The sequence below is a fragment of the Ursus maritimus genome, unplaced genomic scaffold (assembly GCF_017311325.1).
Source record: "Ursus maritimus isolate PB19 unplaced genomic scaffold, ASM1731132v1 scaffold_3, whole genome shotgun sequence".
NCBI lineage: Eukaryota > Metazoa > Chordata > Mammalia > Carnivora > Ursidae > Ursus > Ursus maritimus.
Window position 1 is genome coordinate 83,162,524 of NW_024425563.1, and position 15,297 is coordinate 83,177,820.

The 15,297-nt window shown below is 38.6% G+C and overlaps 1 protein-coding gene across 1 annotated transcript in view; it reads right to left on the minus strand.

Moving 5' to 3' along the window:
* Nucleotides 1–15,297, minus strand: part of CCDC146 (coiled-coil domain containing 146) — a 109,678-nt gene that overhangs the window by 82,371 nt on the left and 12,010 nt on the right. Inside the window, exon 2 of the mRNA XM_008686160.2 lies at nucleotides 10,314–10,483. Within this exon, the coding sequence (XP_008684382.1) occupies nucleotides 10,314–10,472 (159 nt within the window). The 5' untranslated portion in view covers nucleotides 10,473–10,483. The remainder of the gene's footprint in view (nucleotides 1–10,313; nucleotides 10,484–15,297) is intronic.

Sequence of the window (15,297 nt, forward strand, 5' to 3'; positions counted from 1 at the left end):
AGGGAGAGGAATGGAGGAGACTGTAAAGGGATTTGCCTGTAAAGTCAAAGAGGTGACATCTGACGCAAGAAAATCTAAGGGAAGGAAAAATTCGAATCTAAGTATCTACTATCTCCCCTGCCACCTACTGATTGCTCCGTTCTGTGTCTGGGTCTGTGAGGTGATGGTGGGATACTGGGTGGGAAGGAAAATTGGGAGGAACTCTGAAGACCATTTTACAAAATAATGAAATGGTCAATGATGTCAAGGAGAAGATGGGTAGAGATACGGAGGGAAAAAAACCAACTTGGGGGTGGGAAACAGTTTCTGGGGGAGTTTTTAAAGAGGGGGTAAGAAGTGTGTGGGAGAGGCATTTGCTGTGACAAGGAATTTTAGGAAGTTTTGTTGCATGATGTGCTATGGAACTCCCTCCTCTGTCCCTGAAGGAACCTTCAGGATAATCAAAATTGCTTTCCAAGGCTTTCTGGAGGCAGATCAGTGTTTCCTTTCGGCTGTGCTGGGATGGATTTTAAGGTGGGAGAGAGCTCAGTTTTATTCAGTTCACAAACTATCTGTACAGAGCATGGGGTTCCCCCCGTGGTGCTGGGAGTGACAGGAGACGTGAAGGGGAACGCACCAGAGCGCACCCCTCTGCATCCTTCACCTTTGCAACCACCACATCCAAATCTGTTTTACCTACTATGCTTCTGTGTAAGATTCCCACTGGAAAAAAGTGATAGAAGCAGTTTTAAAACAGGGTGAAAACCACCACGGTAGACACTGAGGTACCCCTGACGGATAATAAGCTGAGAAGTGCACTCTTGGTGTAAAATGAGACTCAGAGAACCAGAAGGACTTGCTCGAGGTTGTGTGGCTAGTACATGCGGAGCTAGAACTAAGACCCATTTTACCGGCACCATTCCCCCACCCCAGCCCATCAGAGATTTTCTTTCCAAGCCACTGAGATTTAAGGTATTTTGAGCCTGTCCTTTCTTAGATGGCGTCTTTTCAGACAGCAAAGCCTCTATCTTTTTAATCTGAGGTTTGATGTCAGATAATTCTTGTACCCCTTTATTTCATATCTTGGATGCACCCCGGTGTGCCTGTTTGCCTCTTTTGGGAATCGGCGGGGGGGGGGGGGGCTGGGAATAACATAAAGAACTTTTGCTCAGAAGTTATTGGACTTGGCATAAGGTTCTAAGCTTGCTGCTGGCACCTCCTTTCTGTTTGCCCTTACATCAACATAAATGCCGGATGTAACAAAGGTTACACTACGTTGACTCAAACTATCAAACTATCGATGTATACAGGAAACACATTTAAGATCTCAGAGTGACAAAGGTCTTCTTAAAGTATGACACAGAATCTGAAGCTATAAAAGAAAAGCACAATAAAAAACAAATTTCCACATCAAGAAAAACCACCTTAAGCAAACGCAAAAGAAATCCAACAAACTGAGAGATTTTGCAATGTGTGTTATACACAAAGGCCTACTTTCTAAATGTATAAAGACTTTCTGTGAGTCTATAAGAAAAAAACTACACAATAGAAAAATGGAAAAAAATATGTGAACAGAATTCACAAAAAAAGAAGTTACAAGTGGGTCTTTGTATTAACCATGGTTCTAGCTTCCGTAGAGTTGGTGCTTTCATGTCTGCTCTGTGTGCCTATGCGGGCCGGATACAGCTTATTCTAGACAACTTGATCATACACCTGAGTCACCTTGCCTTGGCCTCCAGCCTCCCTCACTCTCCCCCTCCCCCACTTTGAAAGGAGTCCTCCTCCTGGAGGTACACCCCTCAAATGCAAACCAACCAATCCAGAGTCCACACTCTCAACACTCTCCTTATTAGGCTCTCACATTCGGGCGCTATACACTTACCCTAATCACTCCAGAGCCAAGTACCAGATCACTAGGGACAGCCCCTATGCCCCAGAGCTCACTGAACTTATTCCTACTAACCAATCCCAAGCCCGCCTACCATGCTTCACCCATTCCTTCCCAAGAAAATCACAATCGAGGCTCTTGCCCAGTTCCTCCTTCTCCCTCTGCCTCCTGACTGCTTCCAGTGCTTCCCCATGTTCCCATCATTGTACCACATGCCCCCTTTTCTTAGGAACTGTGATTAATAAACTGTCATTCCAATGGCAACCGTCTCCTGATCTGTTTGCCTTCCTATACATGACATCTTCTATTAATACACTATATTTTTAAAACGGTCTTAAACATATGAAAAGAAGCTCCACTCCATGCATTTTACGGAAAGTGTAAATAAAAACTATGATGAGATAATATTTTCCTTCCATCAGAGTGGCAAAGGTCAAATGGTTAGATCATGCATAGGGCTAGTATGAGTAAAGTCACATTTATTATTGTTCTGGGAACATAAATTATTACAACCTCGATAGAGAGCACTTTAGCAATAACAATGACATTTCAGAATATACAAATTCACGATCTGGCAATTCTACGTGTGGGTATACACTCAAAAGAACTGAAAAGGAGGATCTTAAAGAGCTATTTGTACACCCTGTTCATAGCAAATAATAGCCAACAGGTGGAAATCACCCAAAGGTCCATAGACAGATGAATGGATAAACAAAATGTGGTATATACATACAATGGAATATTATTCAGTCTTAAAATGGAAAGAAATCCTGTCACATCCTACAGCACAGATGGAACAACACCAGTTTGAACTGCATGGGTCCACTTATATGTGGTTTTTTTTCAATAAACACAGTACAGTACTATAAATGTGTTTTCTTCTTCCTTATGATTTTCTTAATAACATTCTTTTTCTTTAGCTTACTTTATTGTAAGAATACAGTGTATAATAAGTATAACATGAAAAACATGTGTTTATCTACTATTATGTTATTAGTACGGCCAAGAGTAGGCTTTTAGTAGTAAGTTCCGGGGTGGGGTGCGGGGGGAGTCTAAAGTTATATGTGGACTTTCAACTGTGCAGGGGGTTTGGCACCCCTAATCCCCATGTTCAAGGGCAAATGTACATTCAAATAATTTTTGGGTTACTGAAGGTACTGTTTCACAAAATGCATGTTCTCTACTGAGAGCCACAAGCTGTCAAAAGTCAACTTACTTTTTCTCTCAAGAAATTTCTCAAAGGAAAAAATAATACGATTAAGTATTTCTTCCTAATCCTTATTTTAAAAAGCAACATCTGTTCACAGTGACAATTAAAAAAACAGCCGTCTGAATTTCGATTTTTTTTTTAAGTAGGCTCCAACATGGGGCTTGAACTCATAACCCGGAGATCAAGACCTGAGCTGAGATCAAGAGGCAGAGGCTTAACCGACTGAGCACCCAAGAGCCCCTTCAGATTATTATTTTTAGTATTTAACCAACTTACTATAACAGTTTAGCTGAAGAATCAATGAAAAATACAGAGGAAATTAAATTTCATTAAATATATAAAGAAAAATAAACACAGGCACACGCACATACACAAACTAGGTCCTCATTATGTCTGTAAAAGAATCAAAAAAAAGAAAGGGAAATTAAGGACAATTAACCACACAGAGGAAGGGACAGATGTGCTGCTTGGGGGTAGGGTCTTCATGACATTTTCTGCTGATTCCCAGCCCTGAGTCCGACATGTGCTCGATGCTCAGTGAAGATCTTAGAATGAGTAAAGAAGATCATCTCAGGAGACAGAGCAAAGATCAATTCTTCTCTGTCCCTGACTTTCAAGTCTCTTCTGACTCCCACTTGCCACTGATCACATGTTCAGATAGCAGAGTTTTCCTGACAACACCCTGGATTCCTGGCCAGAATCAACCTTCATGTTTTTCATTTCAGAAGTGCCAAGTATAAGGATATCCTAACATGGAACTTTCTTTTCTCTCCCCCCCAGACTCTTCTGTGGTGTACGATTTTACTGATTGAATTTAGGGGTGTTAATCTACTTTGCAAAGTGGAATGTGGTTTGTATTCTTATAATCCTATTATAAACCTTTTTAATCTTTGTAAATAGATATTAGCCGTGTCAAAATCACAAATGTTTAAGTGCATTCCAAGCATGTCCCAAAGTCTTTTTCCATACTGGAAAGATTTTTAAATTTCCACCTTACTGTCAGAGTTAAAAAAAAAAAATCCAAAAACACCAAAACCCAAAAAACTTTATGGGCAACATGGAACCTATGTATTGTTTAATAAATTATCAGTCTGTTTAAAGTTTCTTGACAGCCAAAAAAAATCTTGAAAAATTACTCTTGCAGGGCTGCCTGGATGTCTAAAGGACAAGTGAAAACAGTCCAACAATAGCAAGACTTGTAGAAAGATTTTAAAAAGAGATTTAGTAGTTTTTTTAATGTGTATTCTCCACATACAGCTATTAATGAAGTGTGATAACTAAGAAACGGATAGAGAAGCTAAGGGGAAATACTTAAATAGAACATTAAATATTTACCTTTACTTTTTCCTTTTAATATACAGTTTACTTAAAAACTCAATTTGTAAAATCCTAAAATAGTAGTGTGTAAATGTATGAATGTCCAGTGAAGAATGTCAGATGAAATGTGACAAAGATAAAAATATCTTAAAATTCCTATTCCTTATGGAATCACTATGGGAATTAAATTACACACTTAAACTACATTGACTGTCAGCTCCTTGAGGGTGAGGATCTTATATTTTCACCTTTGTAACCAGTTGCTTGATTAATCATGTATGAAAGAAAAAGAAATCATTTTCACTCTTGAAAAACATTTTAAATTTCATTACAGATTAACCCAAGAAACTCATCAGTACCTATAGGAGGTCAAACCTAGAAAATGAAGGAAGCTTTAGTAGCGCCAGAAAATCACCAATATTTTCAGTAACTAATCAAACATTTTTATTAAAAAATTCCTAAAGTTATTTAATCTCTTACCAGCCTTGAGAGAATGAAATGTGTAAAGAACAAGAAGGTATCTTTGAATATGTGAATATCCCAGAGAAGCAGGAAATTAAGTAAATGATGGCAACATCTTTTTATAAAACACACAGTGGTAGAAGGTGTTGTTAAATCTACATAAAAAGCAGTCTGCAAAACTTTCAGAAAGCAATCTGAATACTAGTGAGAACCTTCTATGTCCATATATCCAGCCCAAGGACTTCCCTGGGAAACTCAAGGTCAGCACATTGGACGTTCCTCTCAAACCCGTTGCTTTTTCTGAATTCTCTGTCACTTAGAATACCATAATCTGGCCACTTTTCTGAGTCAGAAATCCAAGCATCAGTCCAGACTCTTTCCTCTTCCTCACTCCCTCCTCCCTGTCCATTCGGACTAGAAGTCCAGCGTTTCCTATTTCCTTAGTATCTCTCCCACGTGTATTCTGTCCCTTTCCCCATTGCCACTGCCTTGGTTCGGCCTCTCCTTACATCTTATCTTGATCCCCAAAATGGCATTCTTATTGGCGATATGGCAGGAATGGAACAGAGACAAATTCAATAGGTATTTAAGAGAATCAACCGATAGAATACAGGACAAAAGTTCAGGAGAAGAATGGATTTAGTTCTGAGCATGTTTAGCTTGAGGTACTTAAGGGTCATCTGGTAAAGATATTCCCGTACATGCGTGTATGGGTGTCAGCAAAGCTTAAGGACAGAGAAGTAGGTTCCTAGTGGACACCATGGATATGGCTGAAATATCTCCTCTCTTGTCCTACTCTTCCAAAAAGCTTTTTCTAGATCATCTCATTCCCACAGTGATTGTTCCTTCCATTCAATTCTGATAACTCTGATTGCACCTTCCAGGTTCACAGCCAGGTGCTGTATAGTGTAAATAAAACAATACATAATCCTTGTCACTGTATTGGACAAGAGTTAATATATGGCCCATCAGAGCGTATGTTGGTATAATCTTTTTGGAAAGCTATTGGAAGTTATCTACTAAAGCTGAACATAAACCTGGACTATGAGACAGTAATCCCGCTCCTACATATACACTCAAATAAATGAATTCATAAGTAAAAGGGATGCGTAAGAATGATCATGGAACTTTATTTATAATCCAAAACAGGAAACAACCCCAATCTCTAAACAGAATAGAATGGACAAATTATGGCATAATTACATATAAGGACACTATACAGCAATAAAAAAGAATGACTGCCACACACAATGCTGTGATGACTTTCAAAGACGTAATGGTGAGCAAAAGAAGCCAGACACAAAGAAACACATACTGTATGATCCCATCTATGTGATATCTAAGAAGAGGCAAAACTAATGTGTAGTGATAAATCAGAACTGTGGTTAACTTCGGTGGGAGCAATGACTGGGAAGAGTCTCAAGGGACACCTCCGGGTTGCAGGAAACATCTTGATCTGAGTGGGAATATGGCAGGAATGGAGAACAGACAAATTCAAGAGCTATTGAAAAGAGAAATTTAACTCTCAAACTGACAAAGAGAGCACAGGAGGAGAATTCAGATTGGGAGAAGAATGATGAATGTGGTTCTGAACGTGTCGGTTATAGGAACGTGGGAACATTCACCAAGCTACACACTATTTGTGAGCATCACTGTATCTATGTTATATAATAAAAAATATTTTTTGATAACAAAAAATTTTTAAATAAAAATAAAATTGAGCACCATCAAATTTTCAATAAGACAAGAAAAATCTATGGAGCCTCAGGCCTCACAGGTAGGCAGCAATGGCAGAGTCGGGGAGCAGACGTCCAGCATTAACCCCCACAGTCCACTGCTGGGAACCGTGTGGCTTAGTTCCCAAGCACCACTTGGAGCATTCATCCCAAAGTGTGAATTAACACAGTGTAGTTCCCGCCCTGTTAGGTCTTATTGATTAATACAATCACAGTGTCAGTGCAGAATTCTAAATTTTCCATGCAAAATATGATACGAGAAGAAGATACTCAATAACTATCTGTTAATGACCTAGTAACAGGTGGCAGGTATAGCCTACGAACGCTCGAACAGTTGAGAGGTTGTAGGAAACACTGGCAAAATTTCTCCAAGGACATGGGAATTGAGCCAGATTCTAAAAGGTGAGGAATAGAGGCAGGGGTTGCAAAGTATGGCCTATACAAGTGTTCGATTTGATTTCTTTTAATGTGAATGGCACAGTCTTTCAAGGTGCAGTGTGACTGGGAGTATTTCTGGACAGCCATAACCTTGCATCATGCTTTGTGAATATGTGCCAGTCTCCTAGGCATCTGAATGTGGGAGAGTCCCTGCGAAGGAGTGCACCACAAACAGAAGGTCATGAGAGGCTAAGTGAATTATTAGATGGCACACATGGCTTGGGCCCAAATCACACAGTGCCATGAATACCATACTGAATATATTCCACAGGCAATGTTAAATGAGACGATGCCATGATGTTTTGGTAGTGTGGGCCAGTTGTGTGACTAGCATTAATAACAATAAATCCTGTAAGCGGCTTCTGGCTTTTTCGATGTGATGCCAAGCATCAGGACCTTTGGAGGTGGATTTCTGACTGCTTTCTTTCAGTTGCCATCTGAACTCTATTCTGGAGATGAAGCTTCTGTTTAGATAACCAAAGGACGGAAGCTTATATAAAATAGGTAAAAAAATTTGTCAAGACTCATAAATCTTGAGGAATGTTGAAAGAATTAGCAAATAAAGCTATAGATGCCAATAGGAACAATTTCAGTGGTGTCTCTGATGGAAATAAAGTTGTTTGACACCAATAATCATTCTGCAAGTTTTTGTTGGCTTGAGGAACAGCTGTCATGCAGGGAAATGACTGATTTCATTACTGATGTAGTTTTACTCTACTCAAAAGGGTAGATGAAACAGTTCTTTGATGCTATAATCTAAGGTGGATATCTTAGGGGCTGGTCATACCCAATGATTAATAACTGCAATTGATGCATACATGTGTACTGAGAAATTCTTGAGATGTTTAATAAATTGCCACATTGAACATCAATTTGCAGAAGTTGTCCTAGGCTCTCCTTTGACTTTACAAAACAAACCTTTCATGTTTCTTTATCTATGCATTAAAAAACTTGACTATAATTTTTATTATTAGCATCACATTTAGTAGAAATGAACTCTAGTTTAGCCTTATTTTTTATTGGATAGAATTGTTAAGGGTAGTGGTATAAAAGCAGAGATTCTGTTGCAAAAAGTTGGACATATGGTGGATTTTAGCAGAAATAGAGAACGCTGGTTACTTAAAAATATTAAGACTAGTGTGGATTCATGGCTTTAAATATATACATATAGATAAAGGAATAGATATAAATTTGTGGATAAATATATTCATGCATCTGTTGCCTAGCTCTGTCTGCTGAGAGGACTTAGAAGCAACGACGACCAGTATCCATGAGCATACCCAGCATTGAGGTTTAAGTTTGCAAATATATCATTCTCCACTAAAAGGAACCAGGAATCCTTTGAGAAATTTTGAGAATTCCAGGGTTGGAGCAAAGAAAATGCAAGATGAGTCTGGAACACATTCTTATGACAGAAAGTAAAGAATTACACAAAGAGTCATGTCAAAAGGCCAAGGGAGTCTTCTTGAAGAGGTGTACAATGGCCAAATCAGGGGAAATTGAAACATCAAAGCAGATAATGCCGGTAATGAATTATAACCCATTGAATAGAAAAAGAACTCATAGGGATAGATGATAGATAGATAGATAGATAGATAGATAGATAGATAGATAGATAGATAGATGATAGATAGATAGATAGATAGATGATAGATAGATAGGAAAAAAGTAGATAGAAATAAAGAAGGTTCTTCCTTACAGTAGGAATCCAACCAACAAATGTAGAAGGAATAATGGAATTAGACAATCATCATTTGGCAACCATCATAATAATAACCAATTTGGGCACTTATCATCAAGAGATGTAAAACTAATGAGTGAAAATTTTAGGAGGAATAGGATACTTAAATCTCAGTCTCAGAGTATCTCCCCATAGGTGCTTATTAATTTCAAACAGAAAAATAACAACTTCACAGAGGAGAAACCTGGTAGAAGTCACTGCCTTAACCAAGTGATCAAAATTAACACCACCAGTAACAGGACAAGTTGATATCTTGCGTTCCTGTTATGATGTTGTATATATAAAATAAAAATTCAACAGCAGTGGCAGCAATTGTTTCATATATTTATACCAACAAAATATTTGGGTGGGGATTTGGCTCTGTTTTTTGGTTTTGAATAAACTCTGATATTGTTCTAAGATTTCTTAAGCTTATTTTAATTTTAATTTTTTTAAAGATTTATTTATTTGAGAGAGAGAGAGCAGGGGAGGGGCAGAGGGAGACGGAGAGAATCCCAAGCAGACTCCCTACTGAGTGTGACCCATGGCGGGGCTCGATCCCATGACCCTGAGATCATGAGCTGAGCCAAAACCAAGAGCTGGACGGTCAACTGACTAGCCACCCACACGCCCCTGAGCTTATTTTTATTATGACTATAAACTTACTTAGAGGTTTTATTCAGTTACATTTGCATAAAGTTAATAGTCCAGACTTCAGATGTCCTCTAAACACTTTCTGAAGTATATCTCAAGCGTGACAAGGTAACAGTTGCTTATGTTGTCAGTTATTATTTAAAAAAGAAACTCTTGGGGTGCCTGGGTGGCTCAGATGGTTAAGCGTCCGCCTTCAGCTCAGTTCATGATGCCAGAGTCCTGGGATTGAGCCCTGCTGTCAGACTCCCTGCTCGGCAGGGAGCCTGCTCTCCCTCTCCCTCTGTTGTTCCCCCTACTTGTGCTCTCGCTCTCTCTGTCAAATAAATAAATAAAATCTTAAAAAATAAAAATAAAGAAGAAACTCTCCTCATATATGGACATTTCCTAAATGTTCATCTTGTTTTTTTTTTAAATTAGACAATAAGACAAAACTCAGACAAAAATCACGCTTCCTTTTTTTTTCTTCTCTGCTAATAGGAAGCAGTGTATTTTGACGCTCTACTGCTCTAGCTACATTTAGTTAGGTAAGTGTTGATTTTTCTATCATTGTATGTTAAGATCTTCTATCTTCATTTTATGGATGTAAATGTAGTATATTCAATAATGAAAGAAATTTGCTCTTTTATTTCATTTACCGACCTATGGAATCTACTTAGTTGACCACATATATGCAAATATTTATTATGCTATAGAAGTGTCAGAACTTACACCACTACGTTAGTCCCGGATGGTATGATAAGACTTTGGAAGAGAAGGTATGGATTGTTTTATTTTAATGTGCTTCAAACTGTGTATATTACCTACAGGTTACATGTGATAAATCACTTTGATAATAATATTACCTTCACCTGATTTTTAAGTAGATCATGACTCAGGTTTTAGTATAGTAATACACAAAGAGAAACATACCTCTTGCAGACAAATGAAAGCTGGAGTTGTAGATAAATCAACACACCGTTCATCTTGGATATTAATTGTGGGTGCTACAGCATAAATGGGGTTCTCTTGATCCTTTTCATCTTTCTCCTCTTCCCCTTCTTGTTCTGTGTCTGTGGTACTGTCTTCCATTTTTCACAATTCTAAAATGAAATCATTCCATATTCAGCTATTTAGGGATATCTTCACCTATAAAGTAAAACTAGTGGAAAATAATAAAAGCAAGCAAAAGGCAACTGGAGTAAGCCATTTTCCAATGAAATCTAGGTCAGTACACTTAGCTATAGATAAATTATTATAAAGGCTGATTTGTTATAAAGATACTCTCCATTGCTACACTCAAATCAATAATTCTAATTTTAAAAAGTAGGCTATTTTTGCATTAATTGGAAAAAAAATGATATAACTAGAATGTAAGCTCCATGAGGGCAGAAACCTAATTTTGTTTACTGAGCATTATTGTTTTTTTTTTTTTTTTTTTTTTTTAAAGATTTTATTTATTTATTTGACAGAGATAGAGACAGCCAGCGAGAGAGGGAACACAAGCAGGGGGAGTGGGAGAGGAAGAAGCAGGCTCATAACGGAGGAGCCTGATGTGGGACTCGATCCCAGAACGCCGGGATCACGCCCTGAGCCGAAGGCAGGCGCTTAACCGCTGTGCCACCCAGGCGCCCCTGAGCATTATTGTTTTTTTTTTTTTTTAAAGATTTTATTTATTTATTTGACAGAGATAGAGACAGCCAGCGAGAGAGGGAACACAAGCAGGGGGAGTGGGAGAGGAAGAAGCAGGCTCATAACGGAGGAGCCTGATGTGGGACTCGATCCCAGAACGCCGGGATCACGCCCTGAGCCGAAGGCAGGCGCTTAACCGCTGTGCCACCCAGGCGCCCCTGAGCATTATTGTTAACACTCAATTACTATTCACTGATTGGGTAAATAAATATAACTTTCACCCTTAAAATATAACACAAAGTTAATTCAAATTATTTTTGGGAAACTAAAATCCAACACCCTGCGGTGGCCGACACTGCCTGAGGAATGCACCCGTGCACCAGCCCAACCGCCTAATTGCTCGATCCCCCTGGCCACAGCTCAGGCCTATGCTTGTATGCCCTGCCTTGCCACCTCGCCTATATCTGCTGCCCATGTGCAAGCTTAATTGTCCCATCAGACTTCACTTACAAAACATCAGCTCAAGAATAAAATTAAGGCTATCAAGATGGTGACACTAGGGCATTAAACCAAGCGCAGGCCTTTCTGTATGATTGCACAAGTCATGTAGCCAGCCTATGAGCTGCCCAGTGATTTGCTCACATAGTCAAGTGGACCCAGAGCAGTTTATAAAAGGACCTGTCTTGGCCTGCAAGGTCTCTCCTGGCCCATTTTTTGGTGGCATTGGGATAGTTGCTCTTCTAAGAGAGTTGGTAAGAAGACTCAATTGCTTTAAAAAAAAAATGCCAATCTAATCTTTTGCTCTTTTGATCTCTGACACATGGGAATCTGCACTTAACAGAAGAGAAAACTTGGACTTTTCTCTTGCCAGAGAGGATAACTCCAACTGTCATAAATTAAAGGTCCGGATCTTCTGTTGAACATGTATCATCTCTCATGTCTATCTTATCAGATTAGCTACCCCTTGATGATGGGATCCCAGTTCTTTTAATATGGAAAGCGTGTTCTGTAATATGAATCTGGAAGGCATGGTAGGCTCTGGCTCCTAAATTTATTCGTCAAGTGGCCATAGGCATGCCATTTATTCATTAAGTTTCCTTTCCTCCTCTCTAAAATGCACGTCACGGTAACTGATTTTTCTGTTTCATAAAGAATAGACACAAATTAAATGGTATCACACCTGTGGACTTTTAGTTTCCATTCTTCTATCTCTAATTTTCTACCACAGACATAAATTACATGTAAGCTTGTTTTCTTCTTCCCGCTGCAAAAACACTTCACAGGTGGTAGCATGTACCTCCATTGGAGGCACTAAATGTCTAGTTGTCGTTCTTTTTTTTCTTTTCTCTTTGGCTTCATTCGATTGTCTTTCTTTACGTGATGTTAATAGCCATTGATATTGTTTGGACTCCCACTCCTTTAATACCCGCATATTTTTTCAGTGCCATAAAGCAGTGTTTTAAAAGAACCTGTTGTTATTAAGGTATCACAACACTTCAGTTTTGGCAATTAATCACAGTTTATTGTTTAAATCTTCGAGAAGCTGAAAAGGTTTGATTACATATCTAGGTTTGTTTGTGTTTATAAGCTAAAATATGTCGGTTCAACCATTTCATGGATGAAAACCTGTTAATGACTATCCCAGAAAAATATTTCCCTCTGAACATTAGACCATACTTGTTAATGTCAGCTTTTCCTTTAAGAAATATTTCAAATATCAACAAAAATAACAGAATGGCATAATGAGTCCTCAGGTATCCATCCACCAGCTTCAATAAATAACAATTCATGGACAATTTTGTTTTATCTGAACCCTTCCACTTACCCCTCCACCCTCCATATAATTTTGAAGAAAACCCACACATGTAGACTTAATAACATACCCCGAGGAACTCCGTACGGAGAAAACCCTCACGCCACTGCACACCTGCACGGCCCTCCTTTGTGTGGATATGCCACAAGCTTGTCAAACAACCCGCAAATTATAAACACATGGAATGTTGCCAGTTTTCTGCTATCACAGTTTTGCAAAGTATAGTACCCATATTTATTTAAAAATATATTTTAAAGGCTCTTGGGATTTTTATAATGGAGATGGCATTAACTTTCAAAACTTAATTTCAGGCCATCTTCTCAAAGCACTGCACTTAACATGTGGCACAGCTTCCCTAGGCGACGAAGGGTGAATTTGTACAAATGTCTCAGTCTGCTGAAGTTTTTCAGTCTCCAGTATCTTGAAAATATTCCAAATATTTTCAATCAGGTAAAACACTATGCTTTGGGAAGCAACGAAAAGACACTGTAACAGAGTTCTGACAGACATTATCAGATGAACTTTGACCTTTAGAAAAGAAAGGGAGAGTGAGTAGGAAAGTAGGAAAACACAACAGAGACAAATGCAAAGTCTCATGTGAATTTAAAACTAAAACACGAATTAATCTAATTAAATAACAGGTTGGAAAGGGCTTAAGGAGGTAGTAAAGTTTAACAGATTAAACAAATATTCAAGGATTCATTAATGTAGGATTGCAAAGCCTTGATTATACCGATATCACCATGCTGCAGGCAATAGGACGGACAGCTATAAATAAAGAAAATAGAATAAAATATATTCTCAGTCTACATGATATAAACAAGAGAATATTTATGAAACATCTAAATTCCTGGTGTGAGAAGAACAACATAGCTATCAAGTATAGTAATTCTAGAGACGTGTATCTCCGTAATACTAAGTCACTTAAGCCAATATTTACTAAGTTGTTTTATGAAGAGCTGTAATTTACAAAGAGGCAAGCAAGTTACAATATAAAGAGAAATCAAGGCAGGGAATAACTAGCTCTATATCATACAAGGTAAGGTAAAATAAACCTAAATAAAAAGCAGTGTTGTTCGGCCAACATTGAGATAAGCCTTTAAAAGCAGCTTGTAGCCTGGAATTTAGATTTTAATCTATAGGTATTAGAAACCATTACTTTTTTTTTTTTTTTTTTTTTTGCATTGAGGAGTTATCTGGGCTTGTAAAGGTGTTGGTGATAATGAGAGGAATGTTTTGGAAAGGGTGTGAATTTGAAGGCAAGGAGACAATTTAGTGTTTGTGAGTCAGCTCCCTCTGCTATGGGCAGGAGATAGATTCACTGGGAAGCAAGGACCAGGTGTCTGGCCTCAGGGGCGTTCACAGACTGGTGAGCAAGGTAGAAATTAATCAGAGAATCACAGAGATAAAATGTAAAAATAAATATAACTGGAACTGGTGCTATGAAAGTGTGGACACAGAAAAAGGGTTACCATGCACGGCACATTTCCAGTAGGCACAATTCCCATAGCAAATGCCACAGAGAAGCAGCGCGGTTGGAAGGTTAGATGCTGAGGACCCGAGCTAAGGCTGTCCTGTGCTACGCTGTAGGAGTCCAGAGAAGAGAGGACACCGTTTTATGAGGCTTTCTAGAAGGGAGAGGACATGTATGGAGCTTTCACACAGAAAAGCAAAAAGGCTAGTGAAAGAGAAAGGAAGGTAAAAGCTTTAGTCTTATTCCATAAGAACTCTGAGCTTCTCTATTATTTACACTTTGTTTTGGGCGTTAAAAGATAAAGCCAAAATAGGAAGCTTACAAAGAATAATTAAGCAATAAGCATTGCAGGGTATGCCTGGTGTTGTAAGACAAACCACTGCTTCCTCTTCTCTAAAACCAAAGAAGTGATCATCATTTTGTGTTTTGATTTTGAACTCTTAAGGAAATTTTTCTTGACGGTTATAAGGAGCACATGCAAAAACCAAATGGTCTGTGCACCAGAGAATGGGGCAAGGATACACAAATGATGGTGACTTTCTGAAGATAAAAGGGCAATGCTTGCTTCAAGCAAGATGTAGCAGGAAACCATACTTTCGATCTTACTTGTCACTGAACTAGCACGAGTTTTGCTCATTTTAGGATAGCAGGGTATCACGTAAAATCAAAAATGATATGGTCCCACACTGAACCTGAGCATTCTTTTTTGTAAGTTAGCTCTTCTATCTGCCCTGGAAACATGATCACATGCTCCCTCCCCCAGCAGCCCGTGGCTCTAGGTGAGTTACGGGACTGTTTCTACAGTAACTCAGAGCTGGACCTGTTGGAGGAAGGGAGACATCTGGGACAACTATTTGGTTTGTTTGTTTCAGTTTCCTATACTTATTTAAAAACACAGAAATGTCAAAATGAGGTTTCAAAAATTGTGGTATATTTAAAGTTACATGACAAATGCCTCTCAGTCCTGTCAATGTATCTCTGTGATTGTATGCATATTC